At 42.8% G+C, this 25,178-nt stretch overlaps 1 protein-coding gene across 3 annotated transcripts in view; it reads right to left on the bottom strand.

Annotated features, from left to right (window-relative positions):
- Nucleotides 1–25,178, bottom strand: part of PLCB1 (phospholipase C beta 1) — a 2,173,917-nt gene that overhangs the window by 642,249 nt on the left and 1,506,490 nt on the right. For all 3 annotated transcript variants that reach the window (XM_085612648.1, XM_085612647.1, XM_085612649.1), the window contains exons 15-17: nt 24,467–24,540; nt 753–849; nt 106–190 (exon numbers count right to left, since the gene is read on the bottom strand). In XM_085612648.1, the coding sequence (XP_085468774.1) occupies nt 106–190; nt 753–849; nt 24,467–24,540 (256 nt within the window). The remainder of the gene's footprint in view (nt 1–105; nt 191–752; nt 850–24,466; nt 24,541–25,178) is intronic.

Below are 25,178 nucleotides of genomic sequence, written 5' to 3'. Positions count from 1 at the left end.
TTTGAAGGCTTGAGGGATGACTAAGGGTACGCAGTAGTAAGGGTTTTTCAAGGGTAGGCATAAAAGTATATATAGAGTTTACACAATTCTTCAAATAAAGGATACTCCACAAATTCTACTGGAGATTTTGTTAGTTGCTCAAGGCCCTTGGTTTCCACAAAGGAAGACATTTCAAAACTCTTGTTACGCTCTGTAAACAAAAAACGAACGTTACTCATAAATAAAGCAGCTCAGTAAAGTGTACATGGTCAGAAGTTATTATCGGAGGAGAACAGCAAATAAACTGAAAAAAACATGTCCTATATTTGATTAGGCAACATGGTACTCTACTTCCAATATATCAAGAGTGTTTCTCTTCAATACAGTACAGCAGATTGGGTTACATGAGTATTTTCAGATATGTTTGACATTCTGAGCAAATAGAATATTTTAAATGCAGAGACTTGAAGGATATGTGCATAATATGCCAATGATCAGAGTCCAGCAAGCAAAAGTAGGACATCTACTCCCTTGGTATCCACCTACATTTGCCTGTACATCATACCATTTTAAGCATTGAGCCTAATGTTTGAGAATCTCCTGCTGCATGAAAAAGTTTCAAGCAAATGTTCTGCTGTAGCTTAGGAAGAGGTCTGCACTACATAACAAGCTCATTAAAATATGTGCTCACTTTTCATACTTCGATATCATCCTTTCTTCTCTAGAAATGACATCGGAATGACAAGCGGGGTTTTATTTGAATCGCAACTTACTTTTAGACATCTCAAAAGTTTCAAACTTCACTGGCTGGATGTAGTTAACCAAGTTTGACATTTCTTCAGTGGCGCTAGCTTCATTTCCTGCTGTTCCCTGAAACATTGAGAAAAGCACGATACATAAGAATTCATGTCAGTATTTCTGGACAAGTAAAGTGGTTTCTCAGCATTATTCCATACAAATAATTCTACATCTGCAAGAAGTATCCCACAATCAACAGTTACATCCTAGCTGCCACGTTGCTTTCCACGAATGTGGTGTATACCGATGCCTCTAAAATTGGTGGGGGGCTGGGAGATTGGTTTCAGATGCTTTTGGAAAAAATCTGTGCTTTTTAAAGATTCTCTGGGCCTAGGATCTGGGATCCATCCCATCGTGTTGTAAACAAGTTACACAATTGCACACCCTACATTACTTTTTAAGTTTGACTATCTCTTTTCAGTGCTACTGCCTGCAACTCCCTCTATGTAGTCTGTTTGAAGGCGCAGAATGCCTGGACTTGTGTTGCCAGGGGAGGCTCCACAGTAGAGGTACTCAAACTATGAGGCTTCTGCCTCTCTATTCCCCATACCTACAGGGTACCCGCAAAAAGCAGAATATTTACCGTTTTTCATTTATAACATATCAAAAAATGCTGCTGTCTTCCCATTTTGAGAGGGGCAAGCACACACTGCTTTGCATAAGGAAAAAGTATAAATACACTGCTCTGGAAGGTGTGTGACCAATGAATGCTCAGCAACAGGTGTCTGTGGTAAGTTCACAGTTTCAAAGCCTTCCTGTTTTGAGGAGACACAGATACATACATGTGGATTGACATTCATCAATTACCCAGTCTTTCATTTTTACAAGTCTCACATGGGTTGCAGCATTGGGGTGAATAGTCGGTCTATATTTTGTGTCAATATGAATGAAACCCATAGGGCTGAATCCGGGCACAGCTGAGACTTTCAAATTGAGTTCTGTTGAGCTGGTCGAATTTGAGATCTTCTATATTCAGCTCTGAAAACTAATAGGACTGTGATAGCAATCATTATATTAAAATACTGTGGGGCATATCATCAAGGGCTTTATCTCCGCTTTTCTGGCCTTAAAAGCCAGAAAAGCGGAGATAAAACCAACGCCCTATCAGCAAGAGGATGCTAACATGCGTATTCGCATGTTAGCACCCTTTTACACTACGCCTACCTTTGTATCTCTAATGAGATGCAAAGTGGGCGTTCCTGACATACACTACATGTCAGGAGAGCAATAACACGTCTTTGTGCTATCAGCAAGGATGCCCTTGCATTTTAGCAGACGTTAGTTTTTGGAGAAAACTGCTGTTTTCTCCAAAAACTAACATCTGCTAAAATCCTGACTAAGCCACCCCTAACATTGGGGGTGGATTATGCTGATACGACCACAGGGTCGTATCAGCAAGGTTATCGCCCTTTTGCAGGGAACATCGCTGCAAAACCAGCGATGTTCCCTGCAAAACGGCGATAACAACGCTATCTCTGGAATTTTTATCGCCCTGGAGCAGCGCATTGATGATAACGCCCTACCAGGGAGATGAAAAGCAGAGATAGCCAGCGATAAGAAAATTATCGCTAAGCACGGCCAGCGATAATTATCGCTGGCCGTTGCTGATATGGCCCATTATCACTTAAATACACATTTTACTCTGCTAAATATTATAGTAGTATACTAACTTTGTAGAATTACGAATGATTATTCATTACTAATGGTAGAGCTATAGAATAAAAACCTCGTCCGGAATTTGTTAGCTTTGTCACCAAACAGTTGAGGCAGCAGCGCTAACCCCGCTTGCAAACCCGCTCCATATTTCACAGTGCAGGTGGCAGACAGCATGTGCCACCAGTCTTCACTTGACTGAAGGGACAGTGATCCTCCTGTATGTATCTGCAGTAAGTGACTGTGCCCTCCTGCACATTGGCAACTGGGGGGACGCATGGGACCCTCTTTTCCCCTCTGGATGGCTGCCTTCATGGGGTGCACTAACAGTGCACCGCCTCTTTGTGGATGAAGAGGCAAAGTGATTCACTCACTTGCATGGGGCCACACCCTCATGCACATGAGAAATATCCTCTTAAGATAGAGCTGGTGCTACATGTGTGAAAGCACTATGAGTATTACAGCAGGGGCTGCACAAGCATGCACTGCCTTTTCTATAATACTACAGTGCCATAGGGGTGCAGAAAATGGGTCCACACTCCAGTTGCACCCCAGGACACTGAATGTTGCCAGCCTTATTTCACTGAAGCAAATGCCACCTCTTTAGTGGGAGATGTTTCAGTTACTACAAATAGTCACAGACAGTCTGCTCTGCCAATGTGGCACAACAGACCTGCAGATATTTTTTCATAGTCTGAAGACCGGCCCTCAAACCAAGAGATTGTTTTAGAAAAAAAAAAACATGACATTTATTGGATAGTTTCTCCAAGTTTCCTTTGGACATTTGAATTTTTTTCTTGTCTAGCCAAGAAAAAACATGAAGACAATGTGTCATAAAACCTTCCTTCTGTCACAATGTTTGCTGGTAGTCGACCTGCTGAGAAGCTTTTCCTCATAGCAGAGCAGCTTCTGGAGCCACCATCACTAAAACCACCAACTGTGACCTCTAATTGAGCCAGGGATGTGTAAAGGGGGAGAAATGATGGTTGTAAATGTTTGGTAGCTGTACCAATACTGCCCATCTCCAAAAAAGGCAGGGAGGGCCTGCCTAAGAATGGGTTGGTGGTATTCTGAAAAATGTGTGAACTCTTGTTTACGCACGGGTCAGAATTATGAGTTGGAAGGTATTTAATGCATCTAAAAATACCTCAACCTTTGTAAATTTCAGCAGGTCAAACCTGCTGCAATTTAACATGGGAAAAGTGTACGGTATTTATAGTACCATGTAGATTTTGGTGCGTTAAACAACATAATCCGCACTTTATTCTCCAGAAACTTGTAACAGGTGCTATTTATTGCTCCAGAAATATAACATACCTCATAGTATAGTTATTTATCAGGTGTGATAAATAGCAGCTATACTCATAATCAGGATGTTCTTAGATTTGGTAGTGTTGCATTAAACAGATAAATATACATGCTAGAAGGGCCCAGTGGTTTAAATTGTCTATGAATATCTATTCGGCTTCACAACATAGGAGTATTCACAGGATTGGAGCATAAGAAGAATGCATAGAGATGTAGCAGCTGGGAAAATGTCCAGTCTAAATATGAAACACGAGCATTTGTAAAGCGCATAGCTACCTCTGGGGAGGTGCCCTGGTGCTGGGGGCCATCAGGAAGATTAAGCGAGCTATTGCCCAGAGTCACAAGGTGCTGGGCTAACCTGCTGCCGGCACCGGGGAGCGAACCATGAGCCCCCGTGTTCCGGAGTCAACCGCCCTGGCCGCTGTACCACATCTTTTCATAGGCCTGGTGGTCACATCTATTGGCAACATCTGTTTGGCATTGAGCCCTGGAAACAGATCAAGGACAGACTAACGAGCCAGCTGTCCTTGTCAGGCCCATGGAACAAAAGATAGAATGTTTAATAAGGCTGGTTCAAGAGGCACAGTAAAGGGACAGGTGCAAATATGATTGGTGTCAGCCTTTGCAGCCTATATGGATCTGAGCTTGGCCTTTGACTCAGTCAATAGGCCAAAGCTCTGGGTAACTGCAAGCATGAGATACTGCCTAGCAAGGGAAACTACAGAAAGTTTTAGACTCGAACATGGCGTGCACCAGGGGTGCATATTGGCTCCCTTTCTCTTTTCCCTGTATGGCAACAGTTTGGCGAGTCAGTTATTAAGCTCTAAAACTGATTGCCACATGGTCGGCAAATGCAGTGTACCGGCCCTGGTCTATGCAGATTATATTGTTTTGCTGGCCAGGACTGCAATCAGTTTGCAGCGATCACTAGATCAATTCTGTGCCTATAAGGACTAGCTAAGACCTGCTGTTCAACCAGTGAAAAATCAACATGATGGTCTTTGGTCACTGAGACAAGGAAGGCAGATCAAGGTCCTTTCTTACCCTTATCTGGGAATACTAGATGATGATAGGCTGACCTGAGGCTCTCTGAAAGCCGGCAGGGCAGCTGCCCTAGCCAGGAGCATTGAAGCGGTCTTAGGCTTTGCGACTAGACTAAGCAGCAAGATAATTAAAGAGCTGCTAGAAATCTACATGGCTAAGTGCCACCCAACAGATGGGGCCAGCGTCTGGGGCAACTGTGAAAACAAGGTAGAAAATGGGTTTATGGAAAAAGGCTGCTCACAGTACCCACGTCCTCTACCAACTATTTATGCCTCAAAGAAATTGGGCTAGGGTATATGGGCAATGTTGTGAAGCTGCAGCCTCTTTTGTTATGGTTCAAAATATGGACCAAGGGGAAACCAAACTGAATCATATGATCATGGCTGACCGTTTGAATCACACACATATCCAAGATCTGCAAGCTGGACCGCGATGAGCTGTTCTTGAATCCTAGCACTTTCAGAGCTAGCTTCTACAGATCACTGACTAAACTCTTTTTAGCCAAATGAGCAGAGGAAAGGATGTTAAAAAACTCAGAACTGTCCACAGTTTCTGACTATGCCCAAACAGCATTTGTCCTGGCATTGAGTCTTAACTCTTAAGGGTTGATAATGTACACTACAGTTTCCTGCTAGTAAGACTACTCCTGAACAATATCCACTGTCTTGATGCATACCCCAGGCAAAGAATGTTTTTTGCTAGCCTGCCTTGTGATGGACGATCTGCCTAGAGCTCCCTGCACCTAATTCTCTCCTGCAAACATTGCTCTTCGCGAAGGTCTGTGTTCATTTTACCACTTCTCAAGCTGGCAAACTTAAGGCAGTGCAGGGTTGCCATGGAGTTTCTGCAGAAGCTACCAACAGTGAGTCATGCTATTCAATTGCAGTCTTCATACAACAGGCTTATACTTGCCCCACAAAATTGTACTATCTTTGTCCGTGTGTCACAACCTCATTTTAAAGTCTTCTGATCTTATATGACAATGGATATTAATGACCGATTTATTACACTTTTTGTGCGTTTTATTGCATTTCGCTTTTATAGTTGTTGGTTGATTGGATAATGTGAACATCTTAAGTAAGGTTAAACCAACATTTGCACTTGTCATTCTTGTACTTTGGATATGCTTTCTTACATATCAATAGCCAGGTACTTCTATAAAGGCACAGGGATCTATACTCACCCTTCTATAAAAGGTTCATACTATATCTTGTAACATATTGGACCCATAGAGGTTTTTTTTTCTTCATATATTTTTTATTGGCATTTAAAAGTATGTACAGAACACATCATATCTGTATTTATGATACATGCTATTGAACATATGTCTTAATCCAAAATAAACTAATTAATGTTCCCTGTCTATGAAAAAAAAGTTGTCTAATTTACGTGACAGCGTGCAATCCCATCATATTTTACCGCCATGTTCTGTGACAGCCTAGATAGCAGAAAATAAAACATGAAACAATAGACTGTAACCCCCCCTCCCTTTCCTTCCTGCAAATCGATTCAAGTCTGCGTGCTGTGATCACCAGTAGCTCTGACATACTTATGTTAATCAAGTGACGAGGCTTGCCTTTCTGGGCGTCCACCTGGGTTATCCTCCCGGGTATCGTCCCGCACGCTACTCTGCTGGGTGGACTGCCCCTGACCTTTCTTAAGGTCGATTATCATGGATGTCCAAGCTAGTCTATCACTCTCAGCCTTTTCATGCTTCCTCACAAATCTCATCCGAACCAATTCCGCTGTTGCCCACTCATTCGTGTCCCGTAATCAGTCTAAATGTTTCAGAGGGCGTAGTCGCATCCAGGCAATTACGATGCGCCTCTTGGCCAGCACCAGTCCCAGGTGCACAAAGCGTCTGCTCAGCTTTTTATTTTTTGGTGCGGGTAACAGGCCAAGTAATACTGTCTTTATTGCCTGTGAGATGGTCCACGCCATGGCCTCCCCCAGATTCTCTAAGGCCTTTTCCCAGTAGGGTTGCAGTGTGGGGCATTTCAAAATCATGTGAAGGAAGTCTGCCCCTTGTGTGGTGCACCTAGGGCAACTGTCCTCCCGATTGGGGTATATTATATGCAGTGTGCGCAGGGTTAAGTTTACCTGATGTATAACATTATAGTGAAGTAATTTGAACGAGCATTTGCATTCACTTCGTGTACTACCACATGTATCCTTCGCCATTCCGCCTAGGTCAGAGGCTCCTCTAAGATCGCATCCCATTTCTGCTGAAGGCCCAGTGGGTCTCTCGGGATATCTTCTCTTAATGCTCTATACAGATGGGAGACAAGTCGTCTGCCTTGTACCATCTCTATCATTGTCTGGAGGACATTAGTGACTGGTGGCTCATCTGGAAAATTATACCAGAGCTCCTGTGCGACACTCGATATTTTACTATATTGTAAGAATTGGCCTGGTCCCAGCCCAAACTCGGTTTGTGCCTCTTCACGAGTTACGAAGTGTCCCCCGTTATAAAGGACCCCCATCAGTAGACATCCCCCCTCTTTCCAACTGCCAACTGCCGTGGCGTCTGCAATTGAGGCAAACGGCCGGACCGTCCATAGAGACATATCCGGTGCATATGGGGCATGCTGGACTACACGTCTTATCGCTCGTTCCCAGAGTATTGCCACATGTTGTATCCCATATGGGCGATTGTCAGGGATCGATGACCCCATCATTAACAGTTTCAACAATTAGTCCCTCCCATATGTCCCGGCCAGTAGATCTTTCTCCCAATTGTCTTCATCGTCGAACCAGTGTACTGCGTATTCAAGATGCCACATAGTACAGGTCCAATCGTGGAACCTCAAGTCCACCCCCCTCCCATGCCATCTGCAACATCGTCAGTCAGACTCTTCGTCTTTTTTTCCCCCACAAAAGAGTGCCAATTAGAGCTTCCAAGGTAGTGCAGTATGACCATGGTATCACATAAAAGGAGTGTTGCAGCATGTAGAGACACCGCGGGAGTATAATCATTTTAACGATCGCTATACGTCCCATAAACGAAAGTGGCAAATCAGCCCAAAAGCGGACCGAGCCCTGCAATCCCTCCAAAACACGGCCCAGATTGGCCGCATGAAAGGTATCACAGGAGTTGGTCAGTAGTATCCCTAAGTATCTCTCCCCCTCTGCAGCCCACTGTAGCTCTATGTTGGGCCTCAATTCCGGCTGGAGCATGGCCAACCTGCCCATCGGTATCACCTTAGATTTGCCTGGATTAATATGTAGCCCTGAGAGTTTGCCAAACTTCCGCAGCTCCCGTAATAGCACTGGCATAGATCTCTCTGGCTTCACAGTTAGAACAATAAATATATAAGTAAATCACACTCCTTGAACTGCCACTTGCTCAGCAACCGAACAGGTACAGACCACAGCGTGGAGTATTTTACAGTGCCTTTATTGCAAAGTTAGTGCATCCATAAATCAAAGTAGCGAGTGCCCAGCCTGACGCGTTTCGACCGCGTAGCAGCGGCCTTGATCACAAATATATATTTATATGTACATATATATATGCATGATGGAATCAGTATAGACGGGAGGCTAGATCAAGCTATTGAAGGAAACTATTGAATAAATCATTGGATCCCAAAGAATTGGAAGTATCAGATTTAATTTTAAGAAAGTGTGTATTGGAAACAATTTTGGAAAGCGAGAATATCGCGAAACACGAGTTGGCTGTTTTTGAATCAATACAGGTATATGAAGATGTTCACCGATGCATGTGCGGAGTTGTGATACCTGTGAAGACAAACTATTTCAAGTGTCCAAGAGAAGGACGTGCAACAAATAAAAAAGGATTATTATGGACACCTATATTGCTATTTGTGTTTTTCTCAGCTCAATACATAATGTATGCAATATTCCCTGAAAGGAAAACAGGGACCTGAGAAGTAGCACCAGGCATGTTCTCTACTTTTCCTTCTGTAATTTGATATATATAATTATCTATATACATATGTACATACATATATATATATATATGCCACTTTGCGCGGACTTCTGTTTCTATCTATTTACTATTTACCCCATTTACCTCTTGTGTGGCTTTGTGTGGCTTAGAGAACGGCCAAAAAGTTTTCATAGTGGGTGTGCTCCATAAAAGTGACGCAAAACTGAGGCAAAACGTTAGTAAATGTGCCTCCAGCTGTTATTTGGAATCTCGATCACTTCAGCTGCTTAAATGCTTCCCTGAGATTAAAGGCCTGGCATTGCTTAACATAGCTGTGCTGCCCTGCACTTTCTGTTTATTTCTGGATTACCATGTGGTTTTCCTTCCGTAAGCTTGTGGCATGTGAGCTCACAGAAGGTGCTCGATGTTGTTTTGATTTTAATCAACATCAGTGCAACTGTCTATTGTCTGGGGACACCCCAAGCTTACAAACCCTGGGGCATATTTACAATAACTGGCGCATCCCTGCATATCAGCAAGGATGCGCCAGTTATTGTGTGCCACAGCTCCGCCACCATGGATGCGCCGCATTTACAATGCGTCGCACCGTGGGGCAAAAACGGCACAGATGCGGATGCATCTGTGCCGTAAAAGTGGCGCATTGCTGGAGTTGCGTCGCAAGCGCGAAGCAGCTCCAGCAATGTTCTGGGGGGCCCTATCTTGTTAATGCTGCATCAATCCTTACGCCTGCTTCAGGCAGGCGCAGGGTTTTGACGCAGCATGGGCCTAAAAGTGACTGAGTGAATCTTGTAGTTTTCACTCACCCACTTTTAGGAGGCGTTCCTGCACCTGAACGCCCCCCCTGGGCAGGAACACCTGCATGTGGCACAGGGCTTTACAACGTGATGCATCTCCCAGATGCGGCACGTTGTAAGTACCCCGCACCATGGCGCAGGATTTGCGCCGCCGCTGCATCACAAAAGTGACGCTACGGTGGCTTAAATGAGGCGCAAGGGGCTTGTAAATCTGCCCCCCTGTATGAGAATGTCTACTGCCTTGTCGACCCAGACAATGTGATGACTGGTAGTGGTGCCATAACAAGCCTACCAATTTCCACATTACTAGGGAAACATGCATTGATAAGCCAGAGTACTTATTCTTCTTTGCAACAATTACACTTAAATAAAATGGTCCTCACATGAGATTTTCCAAAAAGGTCCCCATAGCACTCTCCTCTTATTTAAAAATTCAATTGCGTGGACAGTTGCATGTCAAAAATATCGTTAGCAAAACTATAGTCTAACAGAAATATTATGTCAATTGGGCGCAGATTTTCAATTATTAACTTTAATGAGGTTAACTTTAAGTAAAGGATATTCATATGACACAATATTTTTTATTATATTCCATATCCCACAAACAGCCGTTTGACTTTCCTAAAAAAATATTACAAAGCTATTCCCAACTTCTTTTCGGTAAATAATTCTGAAACAGCTTCAGCACTACATCAGTTTCCTGTACATAAAGCCACCTATCCATTAGTAAATCTACCCATAATCCCTACCACTCCTTGAATATTTTACAATACAGTTTCACAACTCCACAGTCCCACACCCATTATCTGCCCAATGGAATTTAAGACATACATTCATCCATACAAATTCAGACACATGCTTTTACAAGTGCGCCAGGTATGCCCAGGCGTGGGTCCTGGGCTCACTGTGCCACTGGAATCAAGCTATCCTGGCTGAAGAGGGGTGAAACCCCGAAACCGGTCCTAGGATGCTTGTTTCCGGTCCAGGGAGGACCTGGCTTGGCAGTTCGGGCTGGACTGTTCCCATGAGGGCCAGGGTCAAGACTGATTTGCATATGGCCAGGTCTAAACTGGGGTAGCATGGTGAGCAAAAGAATGATGGATTTAACCCAGATCTCTTGACTGGGGTGAATGTTTTGATTTGTTCTGCATTCCATCCATCAATTGTGTGCCTTTTGCTTTCTCGCCCTAAGTGCGCCAGGTATGCCCAGGCATGGGTCCTGGGCTCACTGTGCCACTGGAATCAAGCTATCCTGGCTGAAGAGGGGTGAAACCCCGAAACCGGTCCTAGGATGCTTGTTTCCGGTCCAGGGAGGACCTGGCTTGGCAGTTCGGGCTGGACTGTTCCCATGAGGGCCAGGGTCAAGACTGATTTGCATATGGCCAGGTCTAAACTGGGGTGGCATGGTGAGCAAAAGAATGATGGATTTAACCCAGATCTCTTGACTGGGGGTGAATGTTTTGATTTGTTCTGCATTCCGTCCATCAATTGTGTGTCTTTTGCTATTTTACATTGATGCATTCAAAACAAAATAGCAAGGTGATCAAGCATGGTGAACCTCTCGGTTAAAAAACATATAGCAGGAGGAGCTAAGCACCTGGGAAGATGGTAGCATCCTTTTGAAGATCCACAGTAGATGGCCACTGGAATGACAACTGGTCCCCCACTGGAGCTAACAGTTATCCCATGGGTGGGCAGATGAGAGGAGACAATAAGGACTTGCTAGGGGCAGCTAGAGAAGCTTGTGCGGTGGTGGAGAGCAGAGCATACCAAATTGGAATGCAGACAGACTCTGGTCTTGAAACATGGACTTCACAAGTGGAGGGGGAGGTGCCACCTCTCAGCACTGTGACTCAAATGGGAACAGCTCCTGTAGGACAGCTCCGGATTAAGGTTGTACAGAGTTCAGTAACTAAATAAATAAATAAAACGAATTACATTGCGCGCGCTGCAACGCCAAACCAGTGATGCAGCGCGCAATGTAATTCATGTTATTTATTCATTTAGTTACTGAACTCCTTAATCCAGAGTTTACTACCCCCCACCATGCTCCTCCCCTGCCCACCGCACCGCAGCACTCCGTCCAGGAGCCGCTACTGTCTTTTAGAAGTATCAAGAACTGAGTTATAGAGACACCAATCACCTTTTACATCCCCCTCAAGACGCAAGAAACAATATTTTGGGCTGTTTGACAAGACGGTGCTGAGACCTGCACCAGAGATCGACTCTGTACAGAGACATTACCTTGAAGGCACAACACATTCCGAGCATACTTGTGACAGAGCTATACCTGCGACACAGATTGACCACAATTGTCAGATGCTGAAATGAGCAAGACCAGTCTCATTCCTAGAAACTGTGACAGGAAAAACTCAGCGGTCTACAAAAAAAACAAAATGATGGAAAAATGTAGGAAAGTAGGCCAGATAAAAGGACCAAGGTAGGACTACTGAGCAAAGGAACTTAAATCCAGGTTGTGGGGCACTGCAACATCCAGTATGAACGATGCGTCATGCAGCAGCAGTTCTGATGGGCTGCTGACTGTGATGTGAGGTTGTAAGAAATTGGGTTACTGCTTGTGGGGGTGAAACCCTTCTCAAGCAGCAACCACAAATTCTGTCAGGGTGAAATCTGAGAAAACACCAAATTAACCTGTGCTCAACCCTGTGGTAGCTTGGCACAGAGCATTCAGCCTTAACTTAAAGACAATATGTAATGTATTCATGCAGCACTTCAAACATTAATGACGTGATAATATCACACAAGAAAAATCCCTCACCAATTTAGAAAAATAGAGCAAAATTTAATAAATAAATGAAGCCCAAAATGACAAAAATCCATTCAGGAGAACTGGATATATGCAAAATAGTGCTTGAAAGCCCAAAGTGCCCATCACAGTTATCTGGTCGTGCGAGACCAGGAGGAAGTAATAGATTTAATCTCACTGGCAGATCGAAATCCTTCTGATTCACACAAAACAGCAGGGCAGAAGTCCAGCAAGGTGGCAGTTCAGCAAGGTAGCATTCCACCAGAGTGGCAGTCCTTTCAGCAGCACCACAGTCTTTTTCCCTGGCATAGTCTCCACAGGTCCAGGAGTGTACTGAAGAGTTAGTGTCTGACATCCAATACTTATACTTGGTGCCTCCTTTGAAGTGAAATATGCTTCTAGAGGTTTTCTTTTGAAGTGCACTTGCTTCTTGCCTACCCTGATTTGGCTCCAGGCTAACTACCAGGGGTATACAGCCCTTTGTGTGGAGGCAAAACATATCTTATTCAAATGTAGATAGGGCTGTGCCCACCTCCACCCTCCCATCCTGTCAGTGATGGCCAATACAGACACATCTAAGCTCTCTATCGTGTGTGGCTATCTAGGAGGACAATAAAGCCCAACTGTCAGCTACACCCAGTTATGTAACCCAGAGACCGGCTGCAGGCACTAAATGACTTTCCAAAAGTGGGATTTAAAAAAATGTAATTTAAAATCTGACTTTATCATAAGAGAAGGTTTATCATTACAATTTCAAAGACACCAAACATGAATTGGTTACCTGTTCCGATTTGGAAGTTACAGCTTATTAAATGTAATAAGGTAACTTCAGTGTTATCCTATGGCAGTGGAAGGCCTTGCAGTATTGAAAAATGGATTGAAAGGTTTTTAACTACCAGGATACATAAAACATACAAGTACATTTCCAACTTTTTAATTACACTGCACCCCGCACTCAGGACTGTCCAGGGCCTACACAAATGTTATGCTAAATGTATTTGTTTAGCGTTCAAATACCCAAGGGGATCTTGGTGGTGGCTACAGAGTGCAGAGAAAAGAAAAGTGAAGAGTTAAGCTGCATTGAATAACCAGGTCTTGAGGGTTTTCCTGAAAGTCGAAACATTGGTGGAGGATTTGATAGAGAGTGGAAGAATTTTCCAAGTGGTGGAAGCACTGAACAGAAAGCTTCAACCGCCTCAAGCGTGCGTTTGAATCTAGGGATAGACACAAGTTTGGCTGAGTCTTAGTGCCCTATTGGGAGTACACCAGCTGAGGCTGTTATTCAGAAATGCAGGACTTTGGTCAGGTAGGGCTTTAAAGACAATACAGAGAGCTTTGAAAGTAACTTTGTGTCTGATAGGCAGCCAGTGAAGCCTTTTCAGGTGTTTAGACACAGACTGATACTTTGGAATGTTGAGAAGAAGACGTACAGATGAGTTCTGAACTGTTTGAAGCTTGTTAAGGACCGAATTATATGCATTAAAGTAAAGAGCATTGCAATAATCAAGTCTGGATATTAGAGTTTGAGAGTATAAAAGACTTTGGAGGAGACTGTGTTGTCCTTGTCTGTAAAGGAAAGTTTGTCATTCATCATGACTCCCAGATTGCAAGTATTGCTAACTGATGGGGAAGGAGTGCCCATTTCACGGAGCCACCAGGCAGGAGTCCAGAAAGAGGGCTGAGCGCCGAAAAGCAGGACCTTGGTCTTGCTAGACTTCAGTTAGAACTGGGGGTCACTAGTTGGCTATTGATTGCACCTTTGTCCAAATAGAGACCCTTGCTTCTAGTCAGAGTAAGGGGGCTACACTCCTAAATAACCCCTGCTCAACCCTGTGGTAGCTTGGCACAAGCAGGAAGGCTTATCTCAGAGGCAGTGTGTAAAGTAGTTTTGAACACACTACAGATGGACACAATACAGGTTTTATAAAAATAAGTATTCTTTATAAAGACTTAACACAAGACCGAAACGACAAAAATCCACAATACAGTATTAAGAAAATGACTTTAAGATGGTAGAAATAACTTAGTTCACTTTAGATGGTAAATGCAACACGTTTCTCACAAAGTACCTTTCGATGCGTCACGCAAGATAAACTAAAGGTTCGCAGGGAGAACGATATGTTGGTTCCTTGCTTCGGGGGAGGCGATGCGTCTGTTCGTCAGTGCTTGCGCAAAGTAGGTGATGCGTCTGTTCCTTACCGGAGAGGAGGTGATGCGATGATGCGATGGTGATGCGATGATCTCGTGGTGTGGCCTGGTTGTGATGCGACAAGATGGCACCTTGATGCGATGTGACGATCCGGTTTGATGCGAGAAGATGGTGCCCGTGATGCGATGACGTGAAGACGATGAGGGCATGCCCAGCGGCGACTCTGTAACTTTGGAGCCGCGACTGGCCCTGCGAAACGCTTCTCCGGTGATGCGACGGCAACCCTTGCGGTTGCGACACGCTTCTGCAGTGATGCGAAAGCACACAGCTGTGACAGAGAAACACTCCTCCAGTGATGCGACGGCGACCCTTGCGGTGGCGACATGCTTCTCTGAAGATGCGATGGCGACATCTGCCGATGAGACGTGCTTCTTCTCGTTGAGTTGCGCTTCCAGCTCCCAACAACACGCAGGCTTCTACAAACAGAATTCCCAGCAAGGAAATTCAGGGGGGAGCTGGTGGTGAAGTCTTGTATCCCTGAGACTTCAGCAGGAGGCAAGCACAGTTCAAGCCCTTGGAGATTCTTCTTCAAGATGATGAAAGTTGCAAATAAAAGTCTTTCTCCTTTCCTTGGCAATAAAGAAACCACTGCAGGCCAACCCCAGAAAGCAAAACACTGGCACAGGGGAAGTTCAAAACTCCTGCAGGTTCACTGGTTCTTCTCCTTGGTAAAAGGTCTGTCTTGATGTCCAGAAGTGATCTAAAATTCTGGAGTCTCGATCTCCCTTTTTATACATACAAATCCTTTGTCTCTGAAGGCAGAGAGTGTCTGTACATAGTCCAAACCAGTTCTGGGTGCATTCTGCCAGTGCACAACTTCTTCCTTTGTCAGTGTGGGGCAGGGTCATCAGACACACCACAGGAGGTGGAGCACAGCCCTATTCAGGCTCAGGTGCTACTCCTCCCACCACTCCCAATGCAGATAGGTCTATTCAGCCTTGTGCTGACTCACCCTGTCTCCTGGAGCCCCCTCGGCCCCTGTCACTCACAAACCAGACATGGAATACACAACCTAGCAGAGGCAGGCTGGATGGTTAGGCAAGAAAATACCTACTTTCTAAAAGTGGTATTTTCAAACACATAATGTTAAAATCAACTTCTCTAAAAGATGTATTTTATCATTCTGAGTTCAGGCATACTAAATTCGTTTCTCTACCATGTTCCCTGGGTCAGTTAGGATTACAAGGTGTTATAATGAAACTGCCCATTCTGGCCCATGGGGACAGGTAGCCTTGCAATAGTGAAAAACAAAATTGGCTGTAATTCACTATCAGGACATGCCACACACACCAGGGCATGTCCTACCTTTCACTTACAATGCACCCTGCCCTTGGGTCTACCTTATGGGTGTCTGATATTAGGAAAAGGGAAAGTTTAGTGACTGGTAAGTGGGTGCACTTACCAAATTGACATGGCAGTACTAGACTGCACAAAGGCTCTTCAATGGCAGGCCTGAGACACACTTTACAAGCTGCTTCCGTGGGTGGCACAACCAGTACTGCGAGCACACTAGCAGCATTTGATCTACAGGCCCTGGGTACAGATGGTGCATGGTACTAGGGTCTGACAAGTAAATCAAATAAGCCAATCATGGAGTCACTAATCCATTATATCAATGCAACATAGGGAGCACTGGCACTATGGCACTGAATAGCAGTGGCACAGTGCCCAAAGCATCTAACCAGCAAAAACATATCAAAAACAGAGGAGACAACAGGAACAAATGGAATGGAGACTCACGCCAAGGGTACCAGGATTAACAAGAGTTTGAGAGTATAAAAGACTTTGGAGGAGACTGTGTTGACCTTGTATGTAAAGGAAAGTTAGTCATTCATCATGACTCCCAGATTGCAGGTATTGCTAATTGATGAGGGAGGAGTGCCCAATTCATGGAGCCACCAGGCAGGAGTCCAGAAAGAGGGCTGAGCGCCGAATAGCAGGACCTTGGTCTCGTTAGAATTCAGCTGAAAGCTGTTTTGAGATATCCAAGTGCAGACTGCCCGCAAGCAAGTGCAGAAGCGGGTGTTTAAATCTGGCCCCTCACTACCAAGGGAGACCATGATTTTGGTGTCATCAGCATAGGATATAAGGGCGTATCGAAAAGACTTGATGAGCTCTACTAACAGAGTGATTTAAATATTGAAAAGTGTGGGACTGAGTGAGGATCACTGTGGGACCCCACAAGAAAGGGTGAATGGCAAGGATACAAAGTTGTCCAGAGGTACCACTTGTCACCTGATAGTAAAAATTATCTGAGTAGGTCCCAGGCTGAGCATGTGACACCAATCTCGGTAAGGCAGGACAGCAGTTTGTTATGGTGGATGGTGTGGAATGTGACCGACAGATCAAGGAGGATCAAAGCAGCTTTGCAGCCAGCATCCAGGGCTGTTCTGATCTCTGTGCTGGCTTTGATTAAGGCTGTTTCCATACTGTGGTCTGACCAGAACGGAACCCAAAATGAGTGGTATGCAATAAGTTATAAGATTGGATGAATTCAGTACGTTGAGAATTCATTTACGGTAAAAGAAGACATGATATTGGAAAGAGGTTATTTGGATCGTATGGATCCAATGAAGGTTTCTTGAGAAGAGGACATCCAAAGCTTTCTTCCATCCATCTAGAAAGGGGCATGCTGAAACATGCATTGGAAAATGTCCGTGGGGACCGGGGCAAAGGTATTAGGAATTGAGACAAAGACCCTAGGAGGACAAGGGTCATTAGGGGAACCAGATCTGGCTGAGTTAATCTCACAACAGTGTTGATGGGTGGTGAGGTGAACATAGAGAAGCTAGAAGTTACCCGAGGAGTCCTAGAAGAGGTGGGTTACCCTGCAGTGTATTATGGGTACTGGACAGGTTGGTATAGATCACCTTGACATTAGTTAAAAATAATCTGGCAATCTTGTTGCAAAAAGACTGGCTAGAGTTGGTGAGTTTCTTTTCAAGGTTCTTTGAGAGCCTGGTAACTGAAAAGGTCACAAAGTTCAATTTTTAGCAAGTTCAATTTTCTGGTTAAAATATGTCGCCTTTGCTTTACATTTTTTTAGTTTGTAGGTACTTATACCCAACTTGTATTTAGCCTTTTCATCGATGTAGTAGTTACGGCAACAGATTTTGTCTTTCCTTCTGTAGGTCTGTTTGGAAATTCGCATGTCCTCTGAGAACCAGGGGGCTGAGGGCTTGTTCCTTATAGGTTTGTCAGGCCTAAGAGGGACCGAGGAAGAGGCAGCTAGCTCTAACCACTGGTGGTACTGAGTCACAGCTTTGTCAGGATCATGAATAAGAGTGGGGCGAGAGCTGGCTAGTAGGCTGTCAAGAGCAGAAGGATCAATTTTGTGCCATGTGCGAGTAGAGCTCACGTGGGGGGTGAGACGGTGCAGGGAGAGTAGAGATTTAGTGGAAATCTTAAAAAAGATGGCATTATGATTGAACCACCCTAATGGTAGAGAGTGTAAAGAAAATTACAAATTAAAAGAAGTTATTAGTAAAGACGCCATCCAAATGAGTGGAGACAACACCAAATGGGAGAGCTCTAGGGTGGGCATTGTGTGAAGTGAGGTGAGGTGAGGTGAGGTGATCATTAAGCACGTCCAGGTGAAAGTTAAAATCACCGACCACTGTGCAATCTTTGTGAAGTATGTTGGCCTCCAGCAACATACTGCGATTTTGAGCAAAACTTGCTTGTGAACCAGGGGGACGGTGAATGAGCGTGCCTTTAAAAGACTGAAAATTATATATCTTAATGTTAAAGGCGAAGGCTTCTCAGGAGGAAGGTGGCAAAGGATTGCAATGAACTGTTAGGCTCTCCTGCAGTTGATCTCTACTAGTAAATTAAAACAAGTGTGAGAAACATTGTGCAGCACACATAGAAGGAGCAAATCACCTTTATTCATGGTTTGTATGCAGGAAGGTGTCCCTTCCTGCACATAAAGAATTGTCGCTGCCACACAGGCACCCTTGCACCATGGTGCGAAGGGTGTGCGTTGGCGCACAGCTTTAGTTAATGTGCCGGCGCAGAGGAAAATGACAAGAATGTGCCATATCTTGTAGATACAGAATATTCCTGCCCCTTTACTTTGACGCACGCCAGCACAGGAGGAAGGCTTGCGGCACTGCTGTGAGCCAAAATATAGTAAACGAGGCCCCAATTTCTAACACCATGTTCAAGGGAGAGAGAACAAGCGCAAGTACTTTAGCAGAACTGGTTAGCAGTGGTAACGTGCACAGAGTCCTATGGTAATCAAAAAAAAACTCAGCAAAAACCGGATAGTTGAAGGCAAAAAGTTGGGGCAAAACCACCACAAAGATGTCAGGTCCAACACAAAGAATGAATCCTTGGAGAAAATCCTGAAAGAGTTAATGGCCCTGAGAACATCCGTATGTCATGTTGAGGAGAACACTTAGAAGATGGGCACTAAAAGCCCTACAATGAGAGCTGATATATCTGCCTTTAATTCTTGACTGATTGAAGCCAAAGACAGATTTGCATCTATTGAGGAGAAAATGACAACACAACTGACAGGCAAGAGTACCATTGCAGATCATATGAAGATCCCATTATTAGAGTTCAGGGGTCAGTGGTTCAACCTTCATTTTTTAGGAATCCCGAGAACCTGGAGAAAGAGAACATGATGGCTTTTATGCACCGTTTTATCATGGAACTCACAAAGCTAGAGTTTGGAGCTACTGAAGGTCCATAGGATCAAGGCCCAAAACACGAAACACAAACAAGGGAGACACTCCAAGAGAGGTGATAATCTGTTTTATATGCCACCATCAGAAATGTTAGATTCTCTTGGCTGCTAAACAATGTGGTTTGTCTATGTATGGGGAATATAAAATCCACATCTCTCAAGACTTTTCTCACACAAAACCATGATGAAACAAAAGAGGTTTCTGACCCTCCGACCCAGTTTTAAGATGCTGAAAATCTTCTGTGGTCTGCAATTATGTTAATAACTAGTGAAAAGCATACTGTGGATTCCAAGTCAGCTAGATGGCTCTAGACACAATAGATTGATTGGACATTGACACATCTCAAAAGCCAGATGATGCAAGCTCTCTCCAGAGGCAGATAGGAAGGACCTCTGAGGAGAAACATTTGAGGAATTGGAGAGGCATAAGGAAATTGGAAGATGTTGGGGTTCAGGATATTTGCACAAACCAACAGGCCATCATTCTACCACAAGAGCCAGGTGAAGATCTCCCTTGAAAGCACCCGGACAACACATCATGGGACATTAACAGTAGATAAAGCTTTTTTTCTCTGATTGTTTGAGTTTAAGTCAGAAATATAGGTTAAACTTGGACTCTGGGTCAGGTGGAGATGATGCTACACTTTAGACATTGCTATAAATATTAGATTGTGAAATGAAGGTAAAGCTATATGGGAAACATCTGCATCTTCATCTGGGTCTGCCCCTAGGCCCATGTGGAGGTGGTGTCAATGGATCACAGATGGGGGAAGAACTCATGGGGAGTGATGGTTCCTGACCCTAACGATGGAGTACACCTTCATCAGGCAGACTAGAAATTATGGGGCTGATTCACAGAACTAATCAGAGATAAAAGCCCAAACTTACTACTTTTGGTATTCACAGAAGGCATTTTGTGGTAGTAAAGTGAGGACTCCTAACTTTACTACTACTAAACTGAGACAAAGTCCTAACTTTATGATTTTTTGTATTCACAAAAGGCATTTAGTACGGGGCAACTCGGTGCTGACAGAGAGTTAAAAGAGGGTGGGGGGAGGGGAAGAGATGCACGAAGGATTGAGAACATACGGGTACCATACTGATTGTCAAGTATAATTGTTGCTTAAAGTTAAAGTAGTACGGTACAGAAGATATATACAAGGTGTTATGGATGACGATGTTGTATTTTATTGAAACTGACGATTGTTTAATAAAAAGATTCTCCCCCCCCCCCCAAAAAAAGGCATTTAGTAGTGGTAATAACTTTACTACTGCATTCAGTTCATCCAAAAGTAGACAGCAGAATTCATGTAGGACCTCTTTTATGGGCAACAGGACTGTATTAATGAGCGGTTCAAAATCATTATGGCTGGAATTTGAAACCAAGGGCGTTCAACACATAGATCGCAGGAGAAAAAGTGAAAAAGCCTGCAGAAATGTTAACTGATTTTGGGCTATACATTGCACAATTCTGAAACTATCAATGAGTAACTCTTCGTCTCAATAAACTACTGGAAACCCCAACCTATCGAGCTTGCTCCCTGATTATGGGATCTTGACATATTTGAGAACGTGAGGGGCACATGAAGGTGTGGTCGCACGGATTAATTTAATCTTGACAGACGGTAGTTTCTCAAATAGTGTAGAAAGACTTTTAAAAGACTAGAGTTCACTCAGACTCCATGTGGAGCACTGATGAGGACTGATTTGAACTTCTTTTGATGCATGACAAATACATAGGAGAAGTCCGGGTGAAATTTGGGTACTACAAAATTTTGCACAAATGACACTGTACGTCAAAAGGATTAGGAACGGCATGACTATTTTCTGTGAAAGAATGCTGAAAATACATCCAATCAGACAGCAATACAAGGTATATAGTCTGGGAATGTTACAACAATATTATGCAGAGATTTGGGAAGTGATGAAGGATACTCTGGACATAAAAGGCTCTTTGGTGAGCCAGGCGGTGTTGTTGCACGACATGTCAATGTTCCCAGAAATCAGGCACCAACACAGGAGATGGTATCAGTTGCTAAGCTTTATATTCTGAATCTGTGGAGAACTAATAACTGCACAAAGCCAGAGACCTGGCTCCAAGAAACATTTCATATAGCTTCCTAAAAAACAATATTTACCAAATGATCAATAAAATGAAAGTTTGAAAGGATCTGGAGAGGTTTTGTTAAGGACAATAGGATGCATGATAGCTTAAGGAGAAAAAGAAAGTGGATAATATCTATGTCATTCTTAGGACACACGAAGGGGGGGGGAGCTGTGAAAAGGTTAACCAATAATATAGCTGTCTGAGGTTAATTTTAAAGTAAGATCTTACATATATTCCTCTTAATAATTGGATCTGTGTCTGCAGTACTATCATAATCCATCCTCGTCTTTGATGCAAAGCACCAGCAAAATAAATGAGCCTATAAGGAGTGTTTGAAAAATCTGCATTCATTCTTTATGATGTACTGGGTTCAAGAAAAAGGGGGGGGGCGGAGGTGAGAAGACTTACGGCCAGAGGTTATATGTGCTGTTGTTGTTTAGCACTGTTTGATCACTGTGTATGCCAACAAATGTTTAAATGTTCAATAATAAAAAGTGTTAAAACAAGAAAGAACACATATCAAAAGAATGTTGTCAGATTTATCAGATCCCATCTGCTGCTAATGCTATTGTAAATTTCTTTGGAGTAGCCTTTATTTATCTGGCTGTTGCTACTTCATATTAGCTCACATGAACTTTGAATATAAGCTAATGTGTGTGCTTTATCTATCTTTGCAGCCCTGTCTTACCTTCTACCTTTCTTTCTTTCCTACGTTCTTTTTTCTTGTCTTCTTTCTCTTACCTTCTATCTTTCATTATTTTTCTTTTTTCTTTCTTTCCTGCTTTTCTTCTTTACTGCCTTCTTTCTTGCTTTCATCTCTTCTTTCTTTCTTTCCTTCTTTTTTCTTTCCATATTTTTCCTTTTCCTTCTTCTTTTCCTTTTTTCTTTCTTTCTTTCTTCCCTTCCTTTTTGCTTCCTTGTTTCCATCTTTATTTTCTTTCTTTCTTTTTCCTTTTTTCTTTCCTTACTTTTTTCTTCTTTTTCCTTTTCTTTCTTCTTTCTTTTTTAATGTTTCCTTTGTTTCTTTTTTCCTTCATCCTTACTTTCCTACCTTCTTTCCTTTCTTTCTTATTTAGTCCTTCTTTGCTCTTTCCTTTTTTCTTTCTTTCTTTCTTTCTTTCCGCCTTTCTTCGTTTTTTCTTTTCTTCCTTCTTTCTTTCCCTCAACATAAAATTAGAAGCTCCGGCTATGGAATGCTCCTGCTAGTATGAGTGCCTTTTTTTAACAGTTTTTTTTTCTGAAGAAATATAATGAGCCCTCAACACCTACATCAGCCATTTACCACTTGCTGGCAAGCTAGATATACAAGTCTGGGTCAGAGTTGGTCACATGTTTGACAAACCTATAACAGAGAGGATTTGCAAAAGCACATAACAGTTCAATGGTGATATTGGCTAGGGTCAGGTCAAGCCAAGCTTTGTCCCTTTCCATTAACTTGTGGGTTGACTTCAGTCAAGACCACAGACCCGTGGACACGCAGTGCATCACAGTTCCTGTAACCCATGCAAATGCCTGCAGCATGCCCTGGCGATACCCGTCAGCATGAGGTGCCATGGTGACTACATATGTCATCCTATAGCTACTGACGGCCCTGGCAGAGATCTTCCAGCATTAAACTTGTCCAGAAGGGTAGCAGGATACTAATGAGTCATTTATAAATAGCTCCATTAAGGAAATCAATGTTTCCAACTATTGACTCAGTATTGGCACAACCCCAACACTGAGCAAAAAGTAATTAAACCACAACAGCCTGTAGGATTGCATATCAGCGATGGACATTACTGATTGCTGGTTTGTCACTTTTCACACCCAGTACTGAATTAGTACAAGCATCTTCCAGTACCATACTATGATGATAAACTCTCCTTCATGCTATTTGCTTGAGTAATACATTAAAATTCGAATCAGATCCTAGTACATAACTCTCTTTTCCAACCTAAAATTCTCAGAACAGGCTTCTCCAATGAGTAGTTAGTTACCTATTTGTAGCTGTCCAGCTAACTTTACTTAGTTGTCCTCTCTGGATACCATCCTAGCTTTTGCTTGGTTGAATTAAGTAAATATATGAAAAGAGTATTCAAGACTAAATAAAATGTGGGTATTTTATTTTTAGAACTCATGAGCTGATGTTTAGAGAAAATTGTTTAGTTTCAAAAATATATTTAAAGCTGATTTTCTAAACTTTTACAAATTGTCATTATCTTTATGCCACAGGCATGACAGCTACGGCTATTACGTATTACTCATGCAGAGGCATTCCAAATTAAAGCATTTTTTTTATTGCTGGTAATCTTGCAGAGGGTGTCTATTATTCAATCTTTATTTGATGTGGACACTATTGCAACACAATAATATGTGTTAGTGTTCAGGATGATAACCATTGATCAAGAATTCTCGGATAATAAAAGAGGTCGGAGAACCCTAAATTGAAAAATTATGAAACTGCAATACTACAAATAAACACTAGGTGGTAGAAGAGCACTGAAGAAGAATACTGTAAAACCATATTTAGTCGCTGTTTTTGTTTGTGTATATTTTCGATCAAAGCATTATTGTTATGAAACATTGATGAAATAATGCACACAGTAGAGCAATCAAGAAGAGAATCATAATAGAGCTTCGCTATGCAAAAGATGCCAATACATGACTTTAACTGCAAATGCCAATACGAATTTCGTGGAGCTTTGAAACTCTCCTGAATCTCTTGCCACTACTGAAGGAAAACATATTTTAGTAGTGTACAGGAAAGCGAGTCAGATTTGGTGATCTACTGCTAGTTAGTTCATCTCATCATTGCCAAAAACTGCAGATAGAAAAGAAATACTAAATAGCCAATAGAAATCCTTTGTATGGTATACACCCAATCTTTTCCCTCAGCAAGGATTTGAAAAACCCACACGGGACTCACCTATATTTTAGAGGATGGCAAAGTTTCGAAGTTCAACACTTTAGGCAATTTGACATTCTACTGCTAAAAGTGTTTCCATATTGTTTTCTCTTGCTTATCTACTTTAACAGAATATTTTCATCCTCAATTTTGTTTGTTTGCTTTACTTTTTACATTTTGCGAAGTTTAAACATTTAAAACTTTTAAAAGTATCTTAAGTAAGGTGCAGAAAAAATATATTTTCATACACCCGTGTCACGTACACCATTACCATTTCAAAGAATATCATAACTGCTAAAAAAATTGAAGCCTCTTACCTCATCCATGAATGATTTTTTACAGTCATCTTCATCGTCATCATCTTCTTCTTCACTTTCTATATCAGCTTCACCTACAATATTTGAATAGAGAAATTAAAACCAGACACTGTTTTTAAAGGCACTTATTACTAGAGGATGACTGTAGCAAATCCCCCTTTCCTGCACAGTCACCCCCTATTTTTCACCTGACCCAGAGGGTTCTCTCCTTGTTGAGAGATATTACCACTGTTCTGTCAGGCCAAATGCTGGCCTCCTTTAGAATATCTGATAAGAGTCACCACGCTGATGGTTATAGTTTCATAAATCCTCTTACAGAAAACCTACCATTTGTGTTGAAAAAGTAGAAGGTCCTAAATAACCACACATGATTTTAGGAGATTGTTCTTGAACAGACAAAACTATTTGGCTACCTGGCATACTATTATTATATGCTACATATTTGCAAGGTATAACTTGGTGAAAGTTTTAATAATGTAGCCAGTAGGCCTCTGCTCGAATATGACTCTTTACTACGCGAGTCATTACATTGTGTGCCTTCACAACACGGTTGTTACAACGACCGCGTTGTTACCACGCAATGCCATTACTACACAAGTCATTACATCGACTTCGAGTAGATGACGCCGTAACGTTAGGAATGTATCATTTACTATTCCAACTCCAGCCTATGCAACAGTAGGTAAGGTGTTGGAATAGTAAACTATAGTAT

The sequence above is a fragment of the Triturus cristatus genome, chromosome 6 (assembly GCF_964204655.1).
Source record: "Triturus cristatus chromosome 6, aTriCri1.1, whole genome shotgun sequence".
In the NCBI taxonomy this organism is placed as follows: domain Eukaryota; kingdom Metazoa; phylum Chordata; class Amphibia; order Caudata; family Salamandridae; genus Triturus; species Triturus cristatus.
This window is presented reverse-complemented; position numbering and strand designations above follow the sequence as displayed.